Here is a 15,211-nt window from a genome sequence, read left to right on the forward strand (position 1 = left end):
GATTCCAAGAAGTCACTTCAACTTGTATGTTTACTTTTGTGCAATCTTTTTATGTCTATAGCAATTCTCAAGATCAATGTATAATTTTGAAGTAATAGATTCTATTTAGCCATACGCAGGAAACACATTGTATAGCTTATTGGGCACTGGATATTTGGCAACAAAATCTCGACTGCTTCTAGAGTGCATACGCCCTCAGTAAAGGATTTCCCAAAAGTGCACAATAAACCACACCCACTTGGCGAGGACTTTCTTTAGAGCCTTTCAAAGATACAACAAAATATATTGGCATCCTGCAATTCGTATACAATACAGAGGAGAAAAAGGGCAAGAAGAACAATGGACAGGATCGAGAAGACAGGAATGAGATTCAAAGGAGATTCTATGCCTGCGTTTATGGTGGAGGAGATACATCTGTTGATTGGAGAAGCACCTGCAAATCTAATTAGCATGGTAGTCTCTATGAGTATGTTGGGAACGGAAACTGAAATATTTAAGAAGTTGCATAGTTGGATAAACAAATTATTGGTTAAATGAAAAAAACTGATACGTTTACACTAGTTTTTTAATAAAATGCAAGTCACATTTTGATTGGTAATGACATTGTCAGTTTTAGCTCATCCAAAGGGTTTTTCTAGAGGTGGAGGTGGAATTAGACTCTCTAGTTGTGGTAAGATGGATGCAAGGGCAAGGTTGTTGTCTATGGTTTCTTGGGGAGCCGTGGGATAAGATCATAAGGGTTAAACGAGATCCAAGTTGCTAAGAATTTGGTCAAGTTGGAAGGGAGACAGAGTTACATAGTTATTGGTCTGATATACCACCACCATCCATTCCCTAGTATATTACAAGGACTCGAATCAGAAATAGCACCTCACAATCTGAAAGGAAGGAAAGCATCTATAACCAAGATGACTGAAGCAGAATCTGGTGGCATTCTAACCTGCACTAATTCTATATATAGAACACAACAAAAAGCTTATACAAGGTCAAAACCTCTCTTATGAAAAATTACTGTACAGTATTGCTGCGCTAATGACAAAATTTAGAGACTCAAGTGTGCAGATAGTCGCATGAAGCTCCTTTCTTGCAATGCCCACTCTCATGGAACTTGCACACTCTTTGCCCCTTGAAAGGAGGCCTAGAACCCCCTCCCCCTCCCCCTCCACCAAATGAGGACTGTCTGTTCCATGATTTGCCACTGCCATAACCAGAGTCTCTACCATGAGAACCTCTAACATTTTGGTTTGGTATCATGTCACCATTGTTGCCCGGATTCCCAGTGGGTGCAGCCCACCCAGGATTTGCATTTCCTGGAGGTGCTGGCCCTTGACCAGGAGCAACCCAACCAGGATTTGGATTTCCCATTGGTAGCCCTTGACTGGCAGAGACCCAACCGGGAACTGCAGTTCCAGGTGCAACCCATCCTGCAGTTCCATTTCCTGGTGCTGGTCCCTGACCAGAAGCACCCCAATTTAAGTTCGCATTTGCTGGAACAGGTCCTCCCCAGCCCATGTTGTGATTTCCTGGCACTGGACCCCAACCAGTATTTTGATTCTCTGGCCCTGGTCTTGTCCCGGAAGTTTGGTTCTCTCCAACACCTACGCCCCAAGTTAGGGTGGCTGGAGCCGGAGGCTGAATGTTTGATTGATTACCCGGAACCGGATGTCTCCAAGGATTAGCTGGAGGCAAGCCCGAATAGCCTGCAGTGGGGTAAGTCCCCATTGGATTTCCAGTACTGAATGATGAAGCAGAATTATGGACAGATGGAGCATCGCCCCAGTTTCCTTGAGCAAGTGGTTGCACAGGTGTAGTAGCAGGATTAATTGGTTCCACCTTCTGGGATGGAGCGCTTCCCCAGGCTTGGGATTCACTCCCAGGGAATGGGCTTGAAGAAGTCATATCAGGTTTCGGAACTAAACTAGAGCCCCATCCTTGAGATTCAATAGGAGTAGGATTAGCCACAGACTGATTCAAATTTTGGAAATTAGTGCCAGTATTCTTCATATTTACGCTGGGACTCATTGAAGCATCAGCCAAAATAGATTGTGGCACCGTCGATTGGGCATGCATTAAAAGGGCATTTAAAGAGCCTAGTAGCATACTATTATCTGGCTTGGGTACTGGAACCACCGCAGGATTTGAACTTGCATCAGTGTTTTCTGCACCTTGAACAGCCCTCTCTAGGATAAGTGCAGCAGGAGATTGCATCCCAAAACCACCTGAGAATGAATTGGCTTCCCTAATGGAACCAACTGTCTGAACAGAATTTTGCAACCGCTTACTTTCAAAAGGATGCCCCTTTGTCATCTCTGTGGTAGTTTGGAGTGGAGTAGGTGAAGGAAGGTTTGATGAATCCTTTTGGGAGTTGGGAACCCACCCATCCGAAGAAATATTAGGGACCTGAACCGACATTGAATGCTTGCCTGCAGGACTGATTTCATTTTGAGTCCTCCAACTTCCTCCTATAGATTGGCCTGAAGAACCTGCATTAGTATGTGAATTCAGAGCTCCACGATTCTCATCAAAGTTTGTATGTGAATTCAGAGCTCCATGATTCTCATCAAAGTTTGATCTTTCACCAACTTGACCTTCCATGCCTTGCTGTAAGGGTGCTCCATGAGGTATCCCAGAATATGAGGATGATATATGCAAATTTTGCACCGTTTGAGCCTTTGGAAAACTGTTATCCCCTAACAGGAGGTCTTTCTGAAACTTTCCAGCCAATGCATCAGTCAAAAGTAGAGAATCATTCTGATTTTCACTGGCTCTCCAAATCTTCAGATTAGCAGGAAAATATCCAGTGTTGTTCCATTTACGCAACTGAACAATGGAAAATGGTCCCTGGACTTTTCCAGATGGATCCTGATAATGCCACATTTTTTCTGCTTCATTGATTGTGGCAGCAGATTGAGCCACCAAGGTAGAGTGAGATACTGCTGAAATTTCTGAGACAGCAGGATTTGTTTCAGACTTTGCCACTGATTGGACCGCAAAAGCACCAATTCCTGAAGTTTCAGCACCTCTTTGCTTCTCCCAACTGCTTGCTTGCTGTGTTTCTCTGTCTCTTCCTTGATTCCGTTCATTCACTATGTCGCCAGCACCAGTAGTATCATCTCCTTTATAAGAAAACCCTTTACTAGACATATTCCTACTTAATTCTCTACTCATGTCAGAATAATTCCTTGTCCCACCCCAGGAATCACTAAAAGTGGGACCTGTTTGTGGAGAAACCGGTTCCCTTACCCTCCTGCCAAAGCCAGTACCTCTTGGTCTCATGTAGGTTTCTGCATGCACTAGAAACAATGTAACTCAGTAATTGCTAGATAAAAAATGAAACAAAATGATATAAACTTAAACTGAAAGGGACCTTGTCTCTTATCGTATCTTTCACCTTCATCTTCTTCTGATTCATAACTTGGATCCATGTTTGGGTCAGCATGTATTTCTGGAAATTCATCCAGTCTGCGCTGGCGCTCCTCAGGTGTCTTGAGGAGCTGCAATTTCTCTACACATTCTCTGAGCGTGAAAGGAAGTCAAGGATGATTTGTAGACCACTCTGTGATACAACTCGACAAAATTTCTGTAGATTTATTACAAACCCCTTTTACATGAGCAATCACTCTGCCAAAAACAAATTACTTAAAAATGGATCAGACTCAAATGCTAACAACTCATCGTAAGCCTTCCCACTAACCTCTGACCAAGTTCCTTATATGCTACTGATTGAATTTACTGACTATATAAGTGATTATCAAAATTGCGGCTCGACAACGCAGTGAACAAATAAATAAGAAGGTTCAATAAGAAAAGTATATAACTACACAAGGTTCGCACATCCACTATAAATTTTGCATGATGAAAGCCCCAAAACCCTGGCACAGGCCCGCCATTCCATGACTTGACAAGGTTCTTCCAAAGAAAAAAAAAATCCGCTTTATAATAGTAGAAAAGCAACAGAATGGAACTTTTTTATAGGTAGCAACAGAATGAAACTAAAGGGAATAACTGGAACAATATGAAAAAAGCTATTTTAAAAAATGAAAGTTACACACGGTAAGAGGAAAATGAAATAAGCACTCATGTGAAATGACATATAAGACCATCACAATGGTCCACACCATGCATCCGATCATCTACCAGAACCTAATGTATAAAAAATTACAAAGAATGTAACAGAGCAACAAAACAACAATACTGATTTTACTTATGCAATCAAAGAGGAGAGAAGCAATATAGCCAGCCAAGATATTCAGCTCATCTATCATTCTTTTAAAATAGAACTCTGAATATCTAAATCATCCTCCCTCTACAACTTTTCTTTGGATCAGTAGCATGAAATTTTATTGTTTTGGAAAAAACTAAACCCAAAGGACTTTTTAAAAAAATAAATGAAATAGTTAATCATGCCTAGGTGTCCCTCTTGTATATGATCTGTGTACATGGGCAATGCCCATCATTCTCCTCAATAAGTTTCTTGTTTACCAGCCAAAAAATTAAAGGAAATAGAAACAAAAAGCAACAATAACTATAGCCCTCAAGCCACACTTTCCTGCATGTTGGAAACTGAAAAAACCTAATAAAAGCAACCCAACTACATAAACAAAGACAGAAAGAAAACAAAAAGGTCTTGAAGAATAAAGGATATTCCTTCCTACGCCCTTTTTCACTAGCTCGATCACGGAGATGACTGAGGCGCACTATCTCTGTTTCCAGCCACTGGATTAGGACAGAGAACATAATGCATCAGAGAGAGAGTGAGAGAGAATATATCAGATGCTATCTACTATCCGTGCAATAAAACAACATCAAATATGAATAAATACAGACATAGGGATGTAGCAATCTCTTAAACTCCTACAAGAAGCAACTCAAACAATGAATAGAGTTTTGAGTATAATTATCTCTCAAGAGGTAAAGTTACTGAAGGAAAAATCATGTAGGATTAATTAGGAAGTTAAATGGGAAGATGTCAGGAGGTCTTTGCAAACCTTTTTCCTGTTCTATAATATCAAACATAATAGAGTTTCGCAAAGGAACATCACTAGGCCTTAATTCTCATTTTGCCAATGCAAACCTAGGATGGCAATGAGGAAGGTTTGGGACAGAAGACTCCACCCAGCCACAACCTTTGCCTATTTGAAAAATATCTGCAACCTAGGTTACACCTCCTAACTGTTGTATCATCTCGGATAGGTTAATTTGATCCATACATGAGTACTGTTGGATAGACAAGCTCCGCCAATGATCTTAGGATCTAATGATATCATCGGCTCTCATAGCAAGGTATGGAGGATGAGATCTTTTTTAATCTACCCTCTCAAAAACGTATTACCAGTTAATGTTTTTCTAAAATGTTTCTTGCAATACAACTAACATTTATAGAAAATCTACTAACAGTTCTATAATATTGAGCATAGACATACAAGCAGCAAAAATCAACGGCAATGACAACTAACAAGAATCTTACATCTTTGACCCTGACCTCTTGAAGTGCCATTGCTTTGTCCTGAATATCTCCCTATGAACAACCATTTTTGTCAGCAAATCGATAGTTTAGATGATAAAACATATAAATGGAGATAGGGCATATAATCACCACAGTCAGCCGGTTGATAAGTCCACACTTTATGCTTTGGCGCAGACGCTTGCATTCATCCTAGAGATGAAAAGAAGAAATGAATAGATCCTTTATATATAAAAAATGAAAGCCAACATACAACAAGTGTGCATTAATCTTCAACCAAACTGTAAGTGCTGCAAATTTGGACATAATTGACAACTATGACAATAACAATAATTGCATTAGCAAATAACAAGTACGAAATGTTCTATGTTGAATGACTTGAATCACCTCAGTGAACTCTTGATTTGAGATTATATCAATTGATACGATCTCTGTCTTGTTTAAATTTAATATTTCTAGCAAGATATCTGTCATCTTTTTACCAACTTTATAGGGCTCAGCAGCTTTGCATGTACCTGTCACAAAGCCATTAAGAAACTTTATGATCTTACGAGACTTATTCCCCATACACTCAGATCAATAAGGTGCAAGAAAACTTAACTAAATAATTACCTACAACTTGGACCAGCCTATACAAATCTTGCTTTTGACCACTACCAGAAATCCTTATTCTCACAAAAGAACCAACAACTTTGTCGTGTAACATTTCCATATCTTCAATTAGTTCTTCCACTAAATTACGTCTTAAGTATATTAAATTAATGTTGTGAATATCAATGGCTGCATAGTCGTCAAGATTTGATTGGGGTCCCCTCTCATCACCCTTCTTACGAGTTTTACGTTTCTTATCTCTACCAGTCTTTACAAGGGCATCAGAGATCCCAACATTCTCCACCTGACTACCTTCAGTATCAACAACACTTCCTTGAAGCTCATCGGCCTGAGAATCCTCTTTTATAAGAAAGTGGGATTCAAGAAGCTTTAACATTTCAAAATGCCCCACACGTGGTTTCCCAAACAGACTCTGAAGCCTTGAATCACAAATTATTTGACTTTTGCGCCGAGGATCTCGGAGTTTGTTTCTCTTTATGTACTCTAGCAAGAGAGCCTGCACATCAAACTGAGACAAAACAGATCTGTCACCTTTTTTCATGTGCATAACAAACTCCAAGAGTTCTTTTGATCCCCATTCAGCATTTTCATCCGTCGAAGGACCTTCAGCACCAGTTGCTCTAGAGTGGGCTGGTGAATCAGTTTCCTTGGATCGGGGCTTCAACCGTTTCTTGGCCCTCCTTTTAGTGCTACTTTTTTCTGTATTACCAGGAGAACTGTCTGAATCTGACCCCTCATCATTATTAGCATCATAAAGTTCATCAGGAGATTCCTGTCTAGCAGCAAATACATCAGATTCTTTTGATGGATTTTTAGCTTGATTGAGTTCTTCTAAAGTCAGAGACAACCTCTCTTTCAAATCTATCCAGTAATCCTTGAAAAGATACTCCCAACTACTTTTGTCATCAAAATCTACTTGACCCTGCATAAGCATGGAAAAGTCTTTTTTTGATAAGTAAGAAAGACAATTTTATTTCAAACAAATTAAATAGGCGAAGTCCATGTGCACAAGACGCATACAAAAGAAAACACCTAAATGCATAAGCATAGAAAAGTAAGTAAAAAAGAATCACAATACTAATAGCCAACACATAGCAGAATAAACACAAAAGGAACAAAAGCACACACAATGCAGATATAAAGAGCAGGCCAGTGGGAGGGGGTAAGACTACATTTAACCATATGTTTCACAAAAATGATTGTAATTAAGTGGGGGAAATGAGGAGAATCTCTTGAAACAAATCCTTAAAAAACAGTAAAATGACCGCCATGCTTTTTTAATGTCACGTGTCAGTAAGGGATAAATACACTTTGTACCCTCAAATTACCAAGGGTTCCACACTTCGCACCCCACACTATCAAAGCTAATACATTGCAACTTCATACTACCAAAAGCTGACCCTTTTCACCCTAGTTCGTGATGAAGAAAAGAAAAAATTAAGATCTTAATAGAAGTTGGAAAGTGTCAGTTTTTAGTAGTTTCAAAGCGCAAGGTGTCTGTTTTGGTAGTTTAGGGTGCAAAGTGTAAAACCCCTAGTACTTTAAAAATGTAAGGTGTAATTTTTCTTGCAATAAGTAGTAGTCTTTATGGATGTTTGGGCATTGGAGGCTCAAATAAATGAACCCTTCTTTCTGTAAGTCAAATTTGAAAGTACAAAGTAGCACTAACCAAGCATACAAGAAACATACAAAATAAAGAACCCACTTAGGGAGAAGTTGAAGAACAAAAAGTCATAAATTCTAGAAAGGTAGAATGACTAGAACTGGTCTGAGCTTTCATATAAAAGGTAGAATAACCTGAGTATTACACAGTTAAGAGTCAAATTATGCACTACTCAAAATAGTATTACACATGTAGTGCAGCTAGAGCAGCACTACCCAAGGTGAATGCACAAATGGTAACAAAATGCAACATCAAAGAATGATCCATCCAAGGAAAAGCAAGGTCTCATTTTTTTTTATAGATAAAATAAGACTTTATTGAATAGAAAGAAGTTGGTGGAAAAGCAAAGTCTCAATTAATAAAGAGAAAATGGAATAATAAACAATGCCCAACAATTGAACTGTAAATATGGATAAATTTTGAGGCCTTTTAATACAGTTCAAACCCAACCATGTCACATATAATTTAAACTACATCTACATTGTTCATCATTCACATCACTAACAAGGAGAATGACCTGTCCAAGGAAAAGCACATGCAAAGAAAAAAAAAAGAAAAACATAACAAAAATACAAAATAAGAAAAACAGACAGAAAAAAGAAATAGCAGAGGAAAAAAAAAGCATAAAACACATACCATATCCTTGTTTCCTTGCAGATTGTGTTCGATTAACATGACCATTTTCATGCATGCTGCACAGAAGCCCTTGTTTCTTCTCACACATAAGATAACTGCATCATTGATGCATGCCTTGCACAAGGAAAATGTACAAGTATAACACATATAGTAGGCATTCTTCTCACAGTTGCTGCACAGGTGCCAACCTAAAATCCATTAACATTTTTTTTTATAAGTAATAAGTTATTTCATTGATATAAAGATAGGCATAGCCCAGATGCACTAGAAGTATACATGTGAATACACCTATTTAAGAACTAGAAACAGTTACAAGGAAATCATGGAACCTAAAATCCATTAACATGATAATGCTTCAATTAGATCAGGTTAAAAGTTGGGATTTTCAGTAGGTAATTAAACTTAATATAAAAATAAATAAATAAAAATAGTAACTTAACAAAAGCAGATCATGAAAACTGAAGGTCATATGATAGCCTCATTTTTTTATTTTTTTTTATAAGTAAGAATAGACTTTAATTTATTGGAAAGATGCATAGCACAAATATACAGTAAGTATACATGGATTACACCTAGCATCATCTAGGAACTAGAAATGGATAAAAGCAAATTGTGAAAATTATCCCCATTATAATCAATGACCGAAGGTCTGAAGCCCAAAAAAAAAGTGTTGTAGAAGAATCTTTTCAGCCCATCCAAGAAACGCTCCCCGTCTTCAAAATACCTACCATTCCTCTCCATCAAAAGGCAGCACAAAACACAATGAGGAATCATTTTCCTAGCCGCAGCAACGTGAATCTATTGAAAATATATAGATCAACATTTACACATGATGCTATGAATCTATTGAGTCAGGGTTAGCCAATGGATAAAGAAATGTAACCACAAGAATTACTAGCATGATATTGTATACGTCCTGTGTACTTGGGTTTTGCCAATTCTTGGGAATAAAGTTTCTTATTACTTATCAATAAAAAATAAAAAATTACCGGCATGGTATCGATTGCCTGACTTGGTGAAATGACAGCAAAGGTTTGATTTGTATGTGAGAATACTAGGCTTACTAATAAGGGCTTTTAAAGTTTTCAAAGTCTCATATGTTGAAACTCAAACCTGTATGTCCAAAAACACAAACACCATAAAGCCCATTCCCGCAAGTATAAAATTACTCAGTTCCCCTACTTCAGTCAAAATGAATTGAAACTGAATGAGAAGCAACCTAACCTAGATAAACAACAAATTATGACACAATTCAACTTAGATTAGCCCGGCAAGGTCCCAAGAGAGCTCTCCATCATATGAAATATCCGAAACTTAGGCTTGAGCATTCAAACCAGGTTTTCCTCACTGCCTACAAGTCTTCAAAAGGGGCTGCCAGTGATGTTCCCCATCACCACCTCAATCCTGTAATTAGCTGAACAGCATAAGTGACAACATCTGTAAGTAGTAACCTTTGTTCCTTACGGTCAGGTATTCCCTAGTTGTCACCAGAAAAAACTCTGGGTCATTGAGTATGTTTGGTTAAGAGAAATTTTGAGAATGTTAAAGAGAATTCTTTAGTGTTCTTTTTAGCTGTATTGTTAATTGAGCTTTGAGAAGTAGATAAGAAAATTTGAACTTTTTTTTTGTTTTGGTAAAATTGCTTTGGTTTGCATTTTTTATTTTCAGGCATTTTCACTAAAATCTAGGCAAATGATTGAATGAAATGTTGAAGTAGAATTTTTTATTTTTTTTATTTTAGATTGAAAGATGTTTGAATACAAGTTGAAGAAATTTTGAAATTTTTGATTAAGCCAACATAGCCTATGCTTCATGCCAAAATAACCAACATGACGAGCTTTGCAAAACTTAAAACAGTGTGTTAGTCGAGGATTATCAACGGAACTTCTAGTCCAATGAGTCCATCACACCAGTCCGCTACTGGCTGTTGTGTACATCAGCCTTTTGCAAACTACCCAGATGAGTACTAAAGATGGGTAGTTTTTAATGTTCTCAATAATGTGATGATTGGCAAAAAGAACACAAAGATCATATGAAGTGTAAAAACTAAACTGCAAGTACAGATAATAATGCCTATAGTAGAAGAACAAACAATGCTATTATTACCATCAAGGTTCTAGAGTTACAGCTAAGGTTCATCTGAGTCTAGGGTTCAGTGCTTTAGAGGTCACATCATATGTACACCATCACTTACCAAAACCTTAACAACACAAATTCAAAGTTAAAAAAGAAAATCAAAGGCCAGAATAGCAACATACCACAATTCCATCGACCCTTAGTCTGAAAGAATGCCTCATCACGATTAACACAAGAAGGATGGTACGCCTTAGGGCATCCCCTGATAATTCCCAAAATACCAATTTCACTGAATTAGTTACAAACCTTGGTGAGGAAGCAAAATACTGGCATGAAAAATATCACAAAGAAAAATGCCAATGGTAATCAGACCTGCGATCACAAAGCACCAGATTGCCCCCATCAAAGCAAATGAAACAAACATCCTCTTCCATCTTCTTCCTTGCTAGGACTCTCGCCACAGCCCGAGAATTCTTGCCACGCTTTCTCCTCCCTCCACTACTAACCCCACTTGCTTCCACCATCTCTATATCCTCCATCACATCCATTTCCTCCCCAGCCTCCGAGGTCTCCTCTGCCCTTTCTGCCACCTCTACTGCTTCCGAATCCTCTGCTTCCATGGCCTTCTCTGACAAGTCCTCCCCAGCCTCCACAATCTCATCTTCCACTTCAGTCGCATTTGCTTTGTCTACTGCTTCTTTCACCCCATCTACATGGCCACCAAAATCCATATCCACAACTGTGTCTGCCATAGCCATCTCCTCATCCACTAGAACTGCCAAATCCGCCACCTCAGCCACTGGACCTGTCAAATCTGTCTCCTCAACCAACGGGCCCATAAAATCTGTTCCCTCGACTAATGGGCCCGACAAATCCACATTCTCTGCTACTCTACCATCCAAATTTGTCTCTTCCATTGCTTCTGCCAAGTCAGCCCCACCCACAATCTTTGCAGCCTCCCTAGGTCCATCCTCCTCTGCAACGTCTGCCAATTTCGTCTCCTCAACCAATGGGCCAGCTAGATTCATTTCCTCAGCTGCTGGGCCCGACAAATCCACATTCTCTGCTACTTGACCATCCAAATTCGTCTCCTCCGTCACTTCTTCCAAGTCAGTCCCACCCCCTGTCTCTGCAACCTCCCTGATCTCCACCATGTCAGGCCCATCCTCCTCTGCAACCTCTGTCATCTCTGCCAAGTCAGCCCCATCCTCCCCTGCAATCTTTGGCATCTCCACCAAGTCAGCCACATCCTCCTTCTCGGCAACCTCCGGCATTGCTGCCAAGTGAGCCACATCATCCTCCTCTACAACCTTATGTGTTTCCACCAAGTCAGTCACTTCCTCTTTCCTTGCAGCCTGTGTCATTCCCGCCAAATCAGACACATCATCCTCCGGGGCCCCCGTTATTTCAGTGGTTTCCACTAAAGCAGCCACATCCTCTTTCTTTACTACCTCCGTCATTTCAACCAAGTCAGCCACATCCTTATCCTCCACCAACTCAGCTGCATCATCCTTCTCTGCAACCTCCGTCACGACCTCCAAGTGAGACTCACCCTTTTCCTCCACCACGTGAGGCACATCATTGGCAGCATCAGCCACATCCGCCAACCCCGTCTGCTCAGTTACATCAGCCAAATCTCCAATAGAACCTGCCTCCACGGCAACTTCCGTCTCCTGCACGGCAACGGTCCTCTCCTGCGTCATGTCACCCGTATCCTGCTCAGCTCCAACTAGCAAGCATATCTTTTTATTCGTTCTGCACTTTTATTCTTTTCCCAAGAGCATCAAAACCCCTGTTTTCTTTCAAATCAGCGCCCTCACAAAAATTGGTACTTCCAGATTCAACAAATAGAATAAAATAACACTAACCCAGATTCGAATCAAACGGGAATGCAACATCATTAGGGTCTTGGGAAGAAAAATCAAAACCGAGCAAACCAATTATTGAGAAACACCATTCAAATGCGAATACATAAATAAAAATCTTTAAAAAAAAGAAAAGAAAAGAAAACAACAAATTACCCTAACCCTAAATATATCGTAACTTAAAGAAAAAGGAGATGAGGGGGGGAACGAACCTGATGCTACTGGTCTGTAGCGGTCCAGGGCGCTGCTGCTGCTGCGAGAGCTGGGGATAATAAAGACGTAGGAACACAAGACGGTAAGTTTACGTGAGCCTGTGAAAAAGTGAGATTTTTTGGGGGGGAGAGAGAGAGAGCCCGAGCAGTCGCTAAACGTGGATTTTGTCAAAATTAAGACCACAGCCAACCAAGGCAAGTACAAGTGGTAATCCTACTCTCGGGACTGCCTATGTTAATGCTTGTCGGGTTCACTAGATATCTACAACAAATTCATACACCTTGTTAATTGTAACATATATTTATGAGTTTTGTAAGTATCGTATTTTTAAAAAAAATAATATAATTTATTATTAAAAAATTAATTATTTTATAAAAATTTTATATTTACTAATTTTTTTCAAATGTATAACATTTATATATTTTTAGATTGTAAATGTCATTTCTCTTAATGAAATAAAAAATGCTACTCCCACATAATTATTCTACCAAATACCTCTACCAAGTGAGGTGGCTACCACCATGTGGGAAAAAAAAATCTTTCTACCAGTTGAGATTTCCTCTACCAAACTCTCATTTGTCATTTTAATCAACTTCTCTATTTGAAATTCGGGGAGATTTGAGAGTAGAGATGAGAATTTTAAATTTGAGATGAAAGTTTAAAATATTATTTTTAGTAATATTATTGTTTTGAGATTTGAAAAAATTGAATTGTTTATTATATTTTATGTGAGGATTTGAGAAAAGTGTAATGATGATATGAGAATTTTGAATTAGAGATGAGATTTTTTTGATCCCAAACCTAAGCCTCTTGCCAGAGGCCGAATCTGCCCGTTGTGCCTCAACTCTCATTCGGTAAGCTGAACTCATCTCTCATTTATCCATTTTGAAGCCCTAAGCCTCTCATTGAATCCTCATTGTCCCTCAACACAATCTACTACCCTAAATCCTAAACAATACTTTCTATTGCTACTTACCTCCATCCCTTCGTCATGGCCTGGATTCCACTCTTTCTCCCTCTACTTGTTTTGCCCCTGAGATCCTGTCACTGCTTGCTTCCATCCCTCCCCACTCTCTCATTTGAAACCCTAAAACCGAACCCTCTCTTCATTTGAAATTGTGAAACCTCCATCCCTCCTGTCGCCACTAGCATGTGCTGTTGAAAGAATAGCCTGTATGTGTTATTGAAATATACTATTATTGTCTGATGTATATATTCATTTTGATAATTGCAGCCTTGAGTGGTGGTCTTTTAAGCTTCTTATGTTAATTTCTGGACTTCCACCAAATCCACAGTTTGAAACTTGAGTGCTTTCAATATGGCGAGTTTTCATGGAGTATTTCAGATCAAAAACACTTTTGATTTTTTGAGAATTTCTAATCTTTATGCGCAACTAATACTTGTACCTTATAAACCCCTTGCTTCAACGCTTGGAAATCTTATTGTCAACTTCTTTGGATGGTCTCACAACCATCTCAACCTTGAATGCAATACCATATGGACTTGGTGTTGCGACAAGGTTTGATCAATTACACATAAGCCATTTATTAATGCATGTAATAGGTTTCTATTGAGTTTAAATTGCACAAATAATAATTTTTTCTTGTTTTTGGTTTAGTAGAGTTTCAAATTAATTAGGAGCAAGGAACCCCACAAGATGCTTGTGTTGTTGTCTTTGTTGTTTTGTTTCTTGCAATCATAGAGACAAGTATAGTTAAGCACAATCATTTTTGCCAGCCAACATGTTTTTGTTTACACTTTCAGCAACGTGAAAGAAGTTGTAGACTATGTAACAAGCATGGCTCCTTTAATTTCTCTATCAATTATACTGGATACAAGGGGTACTCTCAGGTTGAAAACCTCTCTTTTCTATGTGGCCAAGAAAAGAGAACCGATATGGTATAACTAAGGCCTTCTAGAAAAACAACTTTAGTTTCTTACTAATTCTAAGGAAATTTCAATTATCCAGTTTATGTTTTTATGCTTGTGAATGAAACTTTTGGTGGATTTTGCTTGTGTCTCATCTCCACATGAAGGCAGTGTAATATGTTATACAAGACATTAGGTTTAGTGTCATAGGGTCTTGGTATTGTTCTGTCTTTTTGTTCTTTCTTTCCCCCCTTCTAATCCCAAGTACTGGAAGTTAGAACAGCCACTACCCTCCAAACTTGATTGATTTTGAATTTTGTTAGCATGCTACATTTGTGATAGCTGGTAATTTGAAATAAAAGAGAGAACCATCTTGTTGATTTCAAAGCAGACTCAAAATCGAGCTCAGTGCCATAATCCCAATTTAAAAGTGTTGAAAGTGTTTGATTAAATGATCCGTCAACAGTAGTGAATAATTTATAAATGAAAAATTCTATATACTATACTACTATTCCATTTTCATCCCATTAAATATGATTTGACACATTTATTATAATTAAATGATCATTTATTATATATTTTTTTATTATCTAATAGTGATAAATATGTCACATCTTATTTAGTAGGATGAAAATAAGATGGGAGTATTGTGTATAGCATTACTCACACATTTATATTTTCATTTCTTGGATTTTCAATTTCATGAAGTCGATTCTTGGATTTGACTACTTTTCCAAGTTAAAACATCCATCAGATTTTCATTAATAAATTTAGCAAAAATCTAACGTGGCATTCCGCATTTTCAAAAAATAT

General features: G+C 38.5%; 1 protein-coding gene across 4 annotated transcripts; it reads right to left on the reverse strand.

Moving 5' to 3' along the window:
* Positions 1-756: 756 nt before the first annotated feature.
* On the reverse strand, positions 757-12,725 carry LOC122293353 (zinc finger CCCH domain-containing protein 44-like). Of its 4 annotated transcripts, XM_043101910.1 has the most exons (12): positions 12,529-12,725; positions 12,320-12,358; positions 10,824-12,243; positions 10,634-10,713; positions 8,376-8,563; positions 6,077-6,998; positions 5,852-5,979; positions 5,597-5,656; positions 5,468-5,518; positions 4,646-4,716; positions 3,368-3,522; positions 757-3,284 (listed from the first exon to the last, which is right to left on the reverse strand). In XM_043101910.1, exons 3-12 carry the CDS (start codon positions 12,152-12,154, stop codon positions 1,051-1,053), a joined length of 5,220 nt encoding a protein of 1,739 aa, XP_042957844.1. In that variant the 5' UTR covers positions 12,155-12,243; positions 12,320-12,358; positions 12,529-12,725; the 3' UTR covers positions 757-1,050. The 4 variants fall into 4 exon arrangements, with proteins under 4 accessions (XP_042957844.1, XP_042957846.1, XP_042957845.1 ...); XM_043101912.1 differs by lacking the exon at positions 12,320-12,358 and having other exon boundaries at positions 3,392-3,522; XM_043101911.1 differs by lacking the exon at positions 12,320-12,358 and having other exon boundaries at positions 757-3,293; positions 3,392-3,522.
* Positions 12,726-15,211: the final 2,486 nt, after the last annotated feature.

The sequence above is a fragment of the Carya illinoinensis genome, chromosome 14 (genome assembly GCF_018687715.1).
Source record: "Carya illinoinensis cultivar Pawnee chromosome 14, C.illinoinensisPawnee_v1, whole genome shotgun sequence".
In the NCBI taxonomy this organism is placed as follows: domain Eukaryota; kingdom Viridiplantae; phylum Streptophyta; class Magnoliopsida; order Fagales; family Juglandaceae; genus Carya; species Carya illinoinensis.

Bases quoted from the DNA above. Each gene is read 5' to 3' on its own strand.
- LOC122293353 (XM_043101910.1), bottom strand. From the start codon at position 12,154: ATGACGCAGGAGAGGACCGTTGCCGTGCAGGAGACGGAAGTTGCCGTG. The intron at 8,564-10,633 runs GTATGTTGCTAT...AATGGATTTTAG, and splicing joins TAAGGGTCGATGGAATTGTG to GTTGGCACCTGTGCAGCAAC. The intron at 5,980-6,076 runs GTAATTATTTAG...GCTTTGTGACAG, and splicing joins TAGGCTGGTCCAAGTTGTAG to GTACATGCAAAGCTGCTGAG.